At 42.3% G+C, this 14236-nt stretch overlaps 1 protein-coding gene across 1 annotated transcript; it reads left to right on the top strand.

Annotated features, from left to right (window-relative positions):
• The first annotated feature begins 586 nt into the window (after window positions 1-586).
• Window positions 587-10798, top strand: LOC142490733 (uncharacterized). Its single transcript, XM_075593151.1, has 6 exons — window positions 587-624; window positions 1380-1440; window positions 3233-3293; window positions 9569-9646; window positions 10010-10744; window positions 10791-10798. The coding sequence occupies exons 1-6, from the start codon at window positions 587-589 to the stop codon at window positions 10796-10798; spliced, it is 981 nt and encodes a 326-aa protein (XP_075449266.1).
• The last annotated feature ends 3438 nt before the right edge of the window (window positions 10799-14236 follow it).

The following is a 14236-nucleotide window of genomic DNA, read 5'->3' as shown; positions in this document are numbered from 1 at the left end:
TGAGAATAATTGAAAACCATTAGGGCCACTTGATTGTGAAAATTTTAACCCTTTGCTTAGAACCAATTTCTGGCATAAAGTGAGATCAACCTATTTAAAAAAAAGTGGATAGTAACAGCTTCCTTTTGTCTTCCAGTAACCACAAAAGATCCTGGATTGACAACATACCCCAAAGTCAGTTTATGCGTATTAAACGCAACTGCAGTCTCCAAGCTGACTTTGAAGTTCAATCGGTTTCCCTATTTGAGAAATTTTTGGAACGTGGGTATGATAAGGCTCTTTTGCTCAGTTCACTCGAAAAAGTGGACAGAATGGATAGGGACTCGCTACTGATTCAGAAAAAAAGAACAAAAAACGATGAAGTAGATGATATAATCAAAATTCCATTCATTACAGAGTTTAGCTCAGTTAGCACTAGTGTGCAGAAAATAATTAATAAAAACTGGAACATTCTCTGTAATGACCCTGTACTGGGCCCCTCCCTCCAAAAAAATCCAAGCTTCATTTACCGTCGGGCGAAGACGCTCAAGCATTATCTAGCGCCTAGCGATATTGGCTCTCCAGTAAATATATCACTGGAGTTACCATGGATGCCGAGCAAACCAAACGGCAACTATTGCTGCGGTAAATGCAAAGCCTGCAAAATGCTAAGTTCCAATCGTAAAACCTTCATATCCAATACAACCAAAGAAACGTTTACAGTGAAAGACTGCATTTCCTGCAAAACCACATATGTGGTTTATCTATTACAGTGTCCTTGTGGATACCAATATGTAGGGCGAACCAAAAGATTTTTAAGAGTCAGGATTCTAGAACACGCCAGAAATATTAGACTAGGACTAGAACAGCACAGCGTGTCTAGACATTTTAAAATTAAACATGACTGCGACCCTTCATTCCTGACATATATAGGTATCCAGACTGTACAATCAGGAAGACGCGGTGGAGACAGAGATAAAAAATTATCTAAACAAGAAAGTCTGTGGATATATAAACTCCAGACTCTGTCTCCACTAGGTCTTAATGAGGAGATTGACGTATGGTCTCTATTTTAGCTAACACCAGTGATTTTAATCAATTTTTTAAAAATTCCTTTATATTTAATCAATTATGAATTTTTATATTTAACCACGAATGTTTTAAGTATTAATATGGTACCCTCTCTCTCTGTATGAATATAACTAAAATCCATCCCCCAAGATCTATTCCTCGACCATTTCATTATCATATAGATTTTCTTATGAGGCTTTATTTACTTGCTAGAAGTCATATTTAAATCTTAAGTTCATTATACTTATATTTTTAATTGGGAGCTAGCACTATACATCGTTTTAAGTGTGATTTTATGGTGTGATTAACTTTTGTCTCTTTATTTTTAGAGTCTGTCCGCATTATTATATGTCATTAAAGTTTATCATTATTATAAGTGTTTTATCCCATGTATGTTAATCTATTAGAATATCTTTGTTGACCGAGCGCCTCCATGGGACGATTAAGTGTCTCTTCAGGTGGGGGGAGTTGAATGTAATTAGCCCGGCCAATACCAGCAATGCTGAGCATATAAGAACCGCCCTCGGAACCTCCTCCATCTTACCCTGACGAAGTACGGAAGTACGAAATGCGTAGGAAGAGGGCGCGTTCCTTTACTCTTTATTCATATCCCCATTGCGGTTTAAAGCTTGAACTTTTATTTCTGCTGCGGGACTTGTCCGGGACTCGGTGCGCAGCTCTACTGTCTATTGGAAAGCAGTGATGCACTAAAGACGCGACCGGCCAAGAGACGCTGCTGGATGACGTCACATGCCGGCGTGGATCAACCCGGAAGAAGCGTGGAGATCATCCCTTGAGAAGCAGCTGCTGAGGACTCCGTGACAGCGCGGGAAGGTTCCCCAACGCTGAGCTGTCTACTCTGAAACCGGATACCAGCATTCTGAGGGTGGATATCCAGGAACCGGTGTCTGTATCCTGCTGTGCCTGCCGAGTGGTAACATGTCCCTAACATGTCTTGCTATTAACCCTTTTTGTTGATGTACGTGCAATACTCACCTTTACACTAAATAATTATTTTATTATACTACACAATGGTTTTTTTGCGCTGTTCTTTTTTTGTTTCCATAGAACACTTAGCAGCAACAACAAAAAAACCTTTCAAAATCCCAACTTGGATTTCCAAAAAAGAAACGAAAGTACTTAACTTCAACCATGCGGATGTGGTCTGCTGCAGCAGGCAGGAAATGGTGCAGGCAGAAGAAGAATCTATTCCAGCGAGATCCAGAAGTGGCCTTTGCTTTCTGTCACGGGAGACTCCTGTGGCGGGTAGGATCTCGTGGCCGGAACAGCACGAGCGTAGTAGGGGTCACAATCAGAGGGTCCGAGGCAAGCGGCAGACAGCGCAGTCAGGAAACAAGCAGGGGTCCGAGGCAGGCGGCAGGTAGTGAAGTCAGGTAACAAGCAGGGGTCCGAGGCAGGCGGCAGGTAGCGAAGTCAGGTAACAAGCAGAGGTCGGCAACGAGGAGACTGGTACAGGACAGGCGGGGCAGGACAGGGACTGAGAACAGGGAGCAGGGACTGAGACCGGGGAGCAGGAATAACCAGGGACAAGCCAGATTACTAGCAAGGACCTTTACTGTGAACAGACTATAATACAGGTACAGGTACATAAACAGATCAGGATCAAAGACAAGCATGTGCATGGGAGTCTGACTTGAAGCAAAGGCAAAACCAACAGACAGGAAGCAAGCTATAAGGACAGAGACAGGAGCAACAAGAAGACAGACAGACAGAGGAACCCAGAGCCAACAGAAGGCAGCAGCACACCCAGTGGACAAGGAAGCTATGGCTAGGCAGGAGGTCTAGGCAATCCTGACAATTTATTAGTACAGGCTTGGTGGCATTATCATCCATTACTATAGTCTACTTTGAATGGTTTCCATTTTTTTCGGTTTGACCCCATTTTTTCATGAAAAATTAGCCTTTTTATGGGGGGATTTAAAGGTGTTCTAGGGGGTTTGGTCTATGGGTGTGCCAATAATTCACTCTATTTTTTGAATAATCTTCCTTATCCCTCTCCATTTTCTGGTTCTTCTTATTATCCATGTCTGTTTCCAACTCAACAATCTTGCCATTAATATCCTTATCAAATTGAGTAAAACCTTCAATATATTTAAATTCCTTTAAAGCAACCTGTATGGTCTCTATTTCAATATCAATCTCTTTTAACTTACTTTTTCAGTACGAGATAAGTAATTTCATGAGAGAATTAGAACAGTTGGATAACACATTGTTCCAGTCTTGTGAGAAACTCTCACTAGTTGGAAAAGTATCAGGATTCTCAATCCCCTTGGGACCAATTTGTCATCAAAATATTTTTGCAGATAGACATTGTCCCACTAGTGTCTCATCTCATATATTACCAATCTCTTAAATGTAAAATATATATATAATTTTCATTTGTATGACATTGTCAACCGGAAAAACATTTTCAGTATTAACAGTATTCAAATGACCTGCTATAGCATTTCTCCTAACAAGTCTATCACTACATGATTTCACCATAATAATAAGTGAAAAGTGGTTAAATAACATAAACCACTATAAATCTTTGGCGATTAAATAAACAAGTGAATACACTTAATATAGAAATGGCAGCTGGTAGAAGTGATGGACAATAGATAGAACAAAAGAATCAGCTATCAATTACTATATAAAACAGGTGTTAAATGTGAAACAATAAAGATATATATATATATATATATATATATATATATATATATATATATATATATATACAGCTAAACCCCGTTATAACGCGCCTCGTTATACCGCGATTCGGTTATAACGTGGTTTTCCCGTGGCTCCCGTTTAAAAAAAAAAAAAAAAATTAAAATTTTTTTTTTTTGCACACTGCACACACTGCACACACTCACTGCACACACACTGCTCATTGCTCACACTGCCACACTGCACACACACTGCACACTGCACACACACTGCTCATTGCTCACACTGCACACACTGACACACTGCACACACACTGCACACACACTGCACACTGCACACACACTGCTCATTGCTCACACTGCACACACTGACACACTGCACACACACTGCACACACACTGCACACTGCACACACTGACACTGCACACACACTGCACACACACTGCTCATTGCTCACACTGCACACACTGACACACTGCACACACACTGCACACTGCACACACACTGCACACTGCTCACACTGACACACACTGCACACATACTGCTCACACTGACACACACTGCACAGACACTGCTCATTGCTCACACTGCACACACTGACACACTGCTCATTGCTCACACTGACACACACTGCACACTGCTCACACTGACACACACTGCTCACACTGCACAGACACTGCTCATTGCTCACACTGCGCACACTGACACACTGCTCATTGCTCACACTGACACACACTGCACACTGCTCACACTGACACACACTGCACACACACTGCTCACACTGACACACACTGCACAGACACTGCTCATTGCTCACACTGCACACACTGACACACTGCTCATTGCTCACACTGACACACACTGCTCACACTGACACACACTGCACACACACTGCTCACACTGACACACACTGCTCACACTGACACACACTGACACACACTGATACACACTGCACAGACACTGCTCATTGCTCACACTTACTGAACACAGCTCTCACAATACACTCACATGTCAGCAGCCCACCCCCCCTCACATGTCAGCAGCCCCCCCCCCCCTCACATGTCAGCAGCCCACCCCCCCCCCTCACATGTCAGCAGCCCACCCCCCCCCTCACATGTCAGCAGCCCCCCCCCTCTCACATGTCAGCAGCCCCCCCCCCTCTCACATGTCAGCAGCCCCCCCCTCTCACATGTCAGCAGCCCACCAGCCCGTTTTTCACATGTCAGCAGCCCACCAGCCCGTTTTTCACATGTCAGCAGCCCACCAGCCCGTTTTTCACATGTCAGCAGCCCACCAGCCCGGTGGAGGTTGGAATAATGACATCACCCGCAGGGGGCGGAGAGCGGACGGCTTGATTGACAAGAAGAGGGCTGTGGGCGGGGCGACTGAATGAGGCCAGGCAGTAAGAGTGCCCGGATGTGGGATGCTTGTTCTGCAGTCATTCGTGCCACATAGGAGGAGGTAAGTGGGCGTGGCTTGCATCCTTTACCCCCCTTTGTCTCTATGGCAACTCCTCCTGCCCGGGTGATTTGCAGTGCAGGGTGGGCGGAGGTGAGTCAGAGCCGGGCGTGGTGGACCCAACCGGGGAGGGGGAGCCTCGCGCTCCGGGACCCTCTCCCAGCCTCTCCTCCCCACCCCTCTCCCTCCTTCCCGCCGCTCACCAGGACTCAGTGACCGGAGCTGCAGCTAACCCAAGTCCCGCAGGCTGTGCGAGGTGCTGGTATCTGTCACACCCTCCCTGACCCCGCACAGCGGCTCTGATGCTGGGCGTAGCGGTGATGACGAACAGGTAGGGGACCCTGCATTAAAGCCTGAGAGATGCACTGTTAGCATTGCTATATTGCAACTTTTAGGTGAGTGACTCCGGTAGATTAGTGTCTCCTCACCCTGCCCACCCCTTCTCACCATCACACACACACACACACACACACACACACACACACACACACACACACACACACACACACACACACACACACACACACACACACACACACACACACACACTCACACTCTGTCTCTCTCTCTCTCACACACGCACGCACACACACACACGCTGGGAGGACACAGACACATGCAAAACCAGGGGGCTGAGAGGGAGGACGGATGAATCGCCGCCATTTAAAAAAAAAAATTATTTATTTATTTATTTAACTTCCTTCCCTCCTCACTCCCGATCAGGAGCGTGGCGGCCATTTTTTTTTTAAATTAGCGCGACCCCGTTACTAATGCGGTGGACTCGGGGTGGACCCCGAGCACCGCGTTATAACGGGGTTTAGCTGTATATAAATATATATATATATATATATATAAAGCAGAAAATAGCCGTATTAGTCCAGTTGCGATAGTGCAGAATAAATGAGTTCTTCAGTATTAGGTGATACCTTTTTTATTGGACTAACAATTTATGTTCTCCTCTCTTCTTCAGGTCAAGCAATACTGATTTACACAGGAATCAATGGCTAAAACAGTGTATAGAGAGAGAAAAAAAAACAGATATTTACTGTAGATAAGGTAGGGTGTTAAGTGTTTGAAGCCAGGAGACAGTGTCAAAGAAAGGTGGGGAGGGGAAGGGATGCTGGGGGGGCGGGGGGAGGGAGAGAAAGTGTGGATAAGAGTTGAGGCAAGCAGGATAATTACAGACAATTTTGGTAGGGTGTGAGAAAACCCATGTCCACATTAAGGGCCTCATGCAGTAAGCGACGATTATGTGAAATCGGCAAGCTTATCGATTAGTCATGTTATTGGCGTTTTTCCCTCTCCGTATGCAGTAAGTGCCGAATACATTCAAAATCAACCAGAAAACAAATCCGCCCACTCTCACGATGATGAGCCGATCACACACAGGTGTATCGGCGTGCGTGGCGGGGTGCTGTTAGGTTGCACAATCACAAATCTTGCTGAATCAGGCGAAACAAGCATGTTTTTGATTGCGCGCCATATTTAAAGGCAACGTGTACTGCTAATCATTCTCTGTGTTGTTGGGAGTGAGAGAGAGAGAGAGACGCACAGAGCTGGACGATTGAAGATTTGCATATTGACTGAGAGACTTGTTGTGTATTGGGTGAGCTTTGTCCTTTGTTGTTTTGTTTACATCTTTGTCTTGTTTTATATGTGGAAGTGGGTCGTGTGATTGCCTGTACATTTCTTGTCTGTTTTTTGTGAGTGCTGGAAGTATGCCCGCAAAGCGTGGGAAGAGTGATGCTGGTGGGAGTGGGAGTGCTACTCGTGGGAGTACGCGTCGGAGTGAACGTACTGTTCAGGGGAGTGATGTTGCTGGTGCACCGAGTGGTGTTGCTGGGAGTGGGAGTGCTGTTGCTGGGAGTGGGAGTGCTGTTGCTGGGAGTGTGAGTGCTGTTGCTGGGAGTGGGAGTGCTGTTGCTGGGAGTGGGAGTGCTGTTGCTGGGAGTGGGAGTGCTGTTGCTGGGAGTGGGAGTGCTGTTGCTGGGAGTGGGAGTGCTGGTGCTAGGAGTGTGAGTGCTGGTGCTAGGAGTGTGAGTGCTGGTGCTAGGAGTGTGAGTGCTGGTGCTAGGAGTGGGAGTGCTGGTGCTGGGAGTGCTGCTGGTGGCGCAGTTGCTGATGGGGTGTCTGGTGGTGGCGTGCTTGCTGGTGGCCAGCTTTTGGAGGCTCTTCCATTGGAAGAAGGAGAGTCCAGTCAGCACCAGCCAAGCTCTGACCCTAAACCTGCTCGGAAAAAACGTGTGGAGAAGCCACGTAATCCTCGCTTCAATGACCAGGAAAATAGGGCTCTTGTCACTGGCATTCTGGAGCACTATGACAGTCTCTATGGACATTTAGTAGGTAAGTGTAACTTTACATTTATTATTCAAATACATGTGATCCTAGGTCATCTGAGTTTTGTTCATATGCAAATATGGGTACACAATATCTTTCTATGTTCATTAGTGTGGAAACACAGCTTTTTATCATGCCTTACAAGGACAAATAAACACAGGCGGTCAATTTGCCAGAACTGCATACAATATGAATGCAACCTTGCTTACATGTATAGGTTTAGTAGTGAATGCTCATGTGCTGCACATATTACACATAAAACAGCATGTTTGCTATCTCTTGGAACAGCTAGCAGTGTAGGAAACTGGTGCTTATATTATTATTAATTTACCTCATATCTTTTATATGTTTTTCAAGGGCGGACAAGTGCAGCAAGCAAAAAAGAAATGTGGGACACAATAGTCATTGGTGTCAATGCCTGTGGGAATAGTGTCAGGGACAAGTATCATTGTCGGAAAAGATTTGATGATATTAGGTCCAAATTGAAAAAGAAAATACAAGACCAACGCGTGCATGCTACTGGCACTGGAGGTGGGCCCACACCACAACGTCTCATATTGACTCCATTGGAGGAGCTGCTTCGGCCAAAATTACTTACCGTCGTCGTGGAAGGCTTGGCTGGTGACCGTGACATTGGAATTTATCCGTCACAATTTCCAGCAGGTGATAAATATTACTGTACTAGGCGTGTCGTTGCTTACAGTTATTTTGCATAGTTACACTGCTTTTTATACTGTCTTCACAATATAAGCATACCTGCATCTATATATGTATATGTCTGATTCTGTATATATATATCTCAAAATAGACATATATGTAGTAGTCCTACTAAAAGCAGTAACTAATATAGCACGTGCCATTGCATGCTCATTTACATGTGAATTCCCAAAATGCATAGCTGCAGTGGAAGCAATTGATGGTGGGCGAAGATGGGGAACAACAGGGTAGTACACATGTGTAACACATGTTCATGAGAAATTATTAGTAGCTACAGGTACAGAACAGAAATATGTATCATATTATTGTGTATTTTATTGATTTTACTCCGACAAACATGACATTACTGCCTATTTTAAGCATGCATCAAAGAAATTGCATGTAACGGCCTACAAACATCACTGGCACTAACACATCTATAGTTGCTTATGAAAAGGTCCATTTTTGCTTTATGTCATATACAGACAGCATAATGAGGCACACGTATCATATGTTATGTCATTGTTTTCATAACTTAAACACTGCAGATGACTACTTAGCTCATCTACCATTGTGTTAAAGCAGCTGCAATTAATATCTCATCACAGCATACACTTCAACAGAGGGGGTGGGGTTCAGCACACACACTAATTACAGCCTCATTTCACGGTCAACTTAGTTCACACCATTTGCACCTGTTTCAAGTCATTGAAAGGTGTGGCTGATTAGGCTTTTTGGGGAAGGGAATACCTTTCTTACAACCTGAATAGCACAACTGAAGTTAATCACACTCATTTGAAAGCTTAACTCTAGCTACTAAATGCCCCAACAACTCATTACTTATCAAAGCGTACGTCACACATTAGTTCACTCATATCTATAGTTGAACTACTATGAAAGACACATTATCACACACTGCATGTGTTGTCTTGTTGAGTCACAGCCACATTCAGGTGTGCCACATCTTCGATTAATGTACCACACATATCCTCTACCAAAAACAACACTTTTTGCAATATGACCACCTTCATGATAACCATTGTGAATGGTCATCTCATGATAGTTATGTACATTATGATACTGATATCACTACACAACATATGATTTTTATGTACTCATTTAATCTATTTATCCTCACGCATTACTGCAGAAACATAGTATGTTGTATGTTAGGGAACTCAAAAATTCTAAGTACACAGGCATGTACAGTGTTATTACAGCTATTTATGTTCACTTTCACACACATTTTCGGTTAAGGAACTGATGTTGTTAGTTAATCATAAATACAGAACATACAATAAGTGTTTGTTCAATATTTACACATGTAAATGTAAAACTTATGTTATTGTTATATATAGTTGCCCCTGGAGGACATGTGTCACCTGAGATGGAACAAGTGTCTTCACCTGGGTCAGCCAGCTCAACACTACTAGAAGGTGAGTGTATCATTTGCTGGCCATATAATATGTGCTCTTCTATATGTTATGTTGTCATGTGCATTATTTGTTTTGCACATCTTCTTTAAATAGGATTACTTAGTGTCAGTGAAAATTAAGTGTAAGGCAACATGTATTGTGTTAGTGATGTTAATTATCATGTAGGACTTCTGAGTTTAGAGCAACTTTTCATTCATTCATATTTCATACTGAGTCCAAACATTATTCGTAAGTCAAGGTAGTTTTTAATGAGGTTATAAAACGTATGCTAACATGTTAGGTGTTACTTAGGACACAGTACAATTACATAGTAACACAGCATACATTAACATGCCATTTAATAATGTGTACATTTCTTTTTAGAACATCATGGTGATGAGGATGATGAGTATGATGAGGATGACGCCACAGAAGAGACTGAAATACAATCATGTGACCATGAAGAGGTGCCAATAGAAACTGTTGTACCGCCAAATCGTCCATCAACTTCCACATACGATGCAATTGTAGCTTCAGAGGGAAAAATAGTGGACGCAGAAAATCGTCGCCATTCAGACATGATGACAGTGCTGGAAAGGATGATTGGACTGCAGGAAGAAACAGTATCACAATTGGCACATCTCCACAGAGTCTTCATTGAAGTGCCTAAACAGTTGCAAAAAATCAACACCTCATTCGAAGCATTAGTTGTTCAGCAAACACAAGCTAATTACTGGAGAATGACTAATGTACCACAATTCAACACCTCCCAGCCAGGATCTGTTCATGCAGGTCAGTTTTCACCACATTCATCTGATATTCATTCACCAGGCCCAAATGTTACCGGTCAAGTAGCAGACATTGCTGTGCAGGTTCCTGATGACATCCTACCGCTGCCATCTGTACAAATTCAGCAGCAGACACCTACAAAGGAGGCGACAAAAACAAAACAAGACACACATGAAACAGACCAACCATCACTTGTGCAGTGTCTACCAACTTGCTCACATGTGTCACTGGGCACAAGCCCTGTCCGTGAACAGTCACTACCCAAAAGCCCTGTAGGTGAGTCGCTGCCCAAAAGCCCTGTAGGTGAATCGCTGCCCAAAAGCCCTGTAGGTGAGTCGCTGCCCAAAAGCCCTGTAGGTGAATCGCTGCCCAAAAGCCCTGTAGGTGAATCGCTGCCCAAAAGCCCTGTAGGTGAATCACTGCCCAAAAGCCCTGTAGGTGAGTCACTGGCCACAAGCCCTGTAGGTGAGTCACTGGCCACAAGCCCCGTAGGTGAACAGTCACTGGCCACAAGCCCTGCCCGTGAAGTGCCAGAGGCCACTCAAAGTGGCTCTGTTGTGCCTAAAGTTGGTGGCAAAAGAAAAAGGAAAATTCAAGAGACAACAAGCAGGCCTGTTACTCGCTCGCAAAAGGAACAAAAAAAATAAATGTTATAATTCAGAAAATATGTCTTTGGCCTTGTTTTGTTGACTTCAGATTATCTAATTACTATTGTATGTATGCTGAAGACTGTGTTGTTTCCAAACTTTCAACTATGTTCTTGTACACGTGAAGTTTTGGAAATGTTAACACTCATAATTAATTGTGTTATAAATATTTATGTTGTAATCGTCTGTTCAGTAATGGTCCACCAGGAGCCAGTTGCTAAGTTTAGAGAAGCTGCCATTGACTTTGCAGCAAAACATTGCATTTGGGTGTGTTAATTGATGTAAGAATTGCATATGCATATTAGTCACATGCAATTATTAAAACACCTAAGTAAGTGCAAACATCTTTCTTGTACGTGTACAGCAGGATTATGTGTAAATTATTACTTACCTTTGCCTTGCTTGGCCATTGTAATTTTGTCCTTTAATCAGTTGTGTGTTCGTTTCTATAACATCTCAGAATGTATAATAATATATATACACACACACACACACTGAGTGTGAGTGTGAGTGTGAGTGTGAGTGTGAGTATATATATATATATATATATATATATATATATATATATATATATATATAGTACTATATAAACTGGTATACACAAACTAATACACTTCATGCTTCCTTGTGAAAACACTATTTTAATAATACAGGCCTAATGTTTGAGAAATATCCTAAGTATGAGACTCTAACAGTATTGTGCTTAAACAAATGTTTATTACTTAATTCAATCATGTTTCTCACCATTTAAATAGGTTTCATACAAGGTATACTTAATGCCATCAATGTTGTGTGTACTCCTGCAATATAAAAAAAAAAAAAATATTATATATAAATATATATATATTTTTATAAGAGATATATTTATATATATATATATATATATATATATATATATATATATATATATATATATATATATATATATATATATATATATACACACGTATTTAAACTCATGCAGACAGGGAGTTAACCAGACTTTCACATACACACAGAAATGTAAGCGGGGAAAAAACATTTCTTTTTGCAGGTGTGTTTTTACTGATATGCCTGGCTAAGAAATATTTTCACACACTGGTCTTTGTTAGTTTTCAAAAAAACACTATGTGAACGCATTCACAGTCTAGGGATGTTTTTCACAAACGAGATAAAAGAAGGAGAAATGTTTCTCCCACAGTCCCATATCACGAACCACAACTGTTAACCCAATTAGACAAACAAATCCAATTGGCGTTTGAAATAAGGAGTCAAAGTAGTTAGTTTTGTTGACCTTGACAAGGAAAAACAGGAGTTTGTTAGCCATTCAGCACATTCATTTTGATGAGCAAATAACACAGACCTGCACACAGCTTTTGTGCTACTCAGACATGGCTGATGAATTCGTTAACAATATTAATCCCCTTTTAGGGTATAAGTACATGATCTGTGAAGCCATCTTGAACAGTCGCGGACAGAAAGCAAGCACACGCCAAATCGATGATTTCATTCGAGCAAAATATCCTTATTACCAAGACCGTAAGCATGCACGGAATTTTAATTCCTCAATAAGATTCACTTTATCAAGTAATGACTTTTTTGAACGTGACCAGGATAAGCTACAACACACCTATGGTTTCTGGAAGATTGCCCCGGAAAAACAATTTCTGCTGAAAGACGGCACTTATATTGTCGTGAAAGGCATATTTATTCCTAATGGCAATAGCAATGTATCCGCTACTACTGATCCGTTTGAATCGATACGTGCTGCAATATCTGCAGCCTCCATTCCTGAAACCCACATTGTACAAGAACAAAAGTACTATGATTATGTACCAAGCCTTTCAGCTGAAATTGCATTGGAATGGGAACCGGAAGAAATGAACCTACCTCCCGACCAATTATTTGAAGAAAGCAGTGGCGATTCCTATGAGCGCATCCTGGAGGAGATATGTGCCATACTGGATTCAGCGGTTGGGTTAAGCGTGGATGAAAATGGCTTGCATTTCTGGAGCGACCAGTTGCAGCCAGGCGAAGAGTTAATTCTAGAAGAATGGTAAATATAACAATCGTTATGCGTTGACTCTGCGTTTAAATTTTTTTTTTTTTTGTAACCACCATTTTCACTTTCAATGCGTGGATACAGCGTAACATTGCAGACTGCATAACATGTAGCGATCACAAACAAATTGTTTCCTAATACAATATAGTAGGACCTGAAAGAGTAGTACACATTGCTGACGGAATAAATATACGTACTTTCCTATCCCTTTAAACATATTAGCAACATTTTTCCATTACTCTAACACATACCTGTTTTGTTATCATGCAACATCTACAACATTGAAAACCGGGTCCACCACGTATGACGTGGGACCCTTGTCATGGGCCAAGGCGTCCTTAAAAAGGATTAGTGATGTAAGTCCCGCCCCCAAGCGACGTGCGCGCCTCAAAGCCTATTGGCTGTCATGTTTTGTTATAGTAACGGTAACTGCAGTGTGTGATGCGTGCGGCTCAGTGTTTGTAGGCGTACCCTGGGCGTTAGCCGAATGTTAATTGAGTGGGAGGAGTGTTAGCGTGCGTTTCACGCTGGCTTAACATGACGTCACACGTATTGCATTTGCTTTCTGTTCAAACACGTCTGTTTAAAAAGAATACAGATGTACTCGTTTAGAACGAATGTAGTTTCGTCTTCATTGTATTTGAAATAAAGATGTTATGTTTACTGGTATTTTCAACATGTATTGAACGCACAACGTACGCTTTGTTTTGCGCATGCGCTAACAGTTAGTGGAGCCAAGTGTGAAGTGCGTGCGCACACAAAGATGTGCGCGCACATCTTTCAGTATACAGGCAACGTTCACTTCTTATACATAGTTATGCCTGCTACAAATTTAAAGAAACATTACATACTGATGAACAGTTTTACTTCTAACATATAAGTGACTGACGTGTGTATCTACACAATCATATAGAGCTGCGTAACGCGTTGTCACGGATGCATATCTAGTAAGGTGCCATCTTTGACCATCATGTGTTTGCTGTATTTCAGAGATGTCGGGGAAGATACAATCGGATCAATGTATGATTTCAGAAGAGTCTACCTTTATATGAGATGATTGTGAGGAGGAGCCACCGACTACTATACTACATATGGAACTAATTTTATATTGCTTGCAGCGCTTATTAACAAACA

Source organism: Ascaphus truei, chromosome 3, assembly GCF_040206685.1.
Source record: "Ascaphus truei isolate aAscTru1 chromosome 3, aAscTru1.hap1, whole genome shotgun sequence".
Taxonomy (NCBI): domain Eukaryota; kingdom Metazoa; phylum Chordata; class Amphibia; order Anura; family Ascaphidae; genus Ascaphus; species Ascaphus truei.
The sequence above is the reverse complement of the archived record's forward strand: the minus strand, read 5'-3'. Positions and strand labels throughout refer to the sequence as shown.

What these genes read in the sequence shown, in the direction of transcription:
- LOC142490733 (XM_075593151.1), top strand. Translation starts at nt 587, where the DNA reads ATGGATGCCGAGCAAACCAAACGGCAACTATTGCTGCG. An exon ending in TAACACATTGTTCCAGTCTT is followed by an intron (nt 3,294 to 9,568) that starts GTGAGAAACTCT and finishes TGTTATATATAG; the next exon opens with TTGCCCCTGGAGGACATGTG. An exon ending in CAGCTCAACACTACTAGAAG is followed by an intron (nt 9,647 to 10,009) that starts GTGAGTGTATCA and finishes ATTTCTTTTTAG; the next exon opens with AACATCATGGTGATGAGGAT.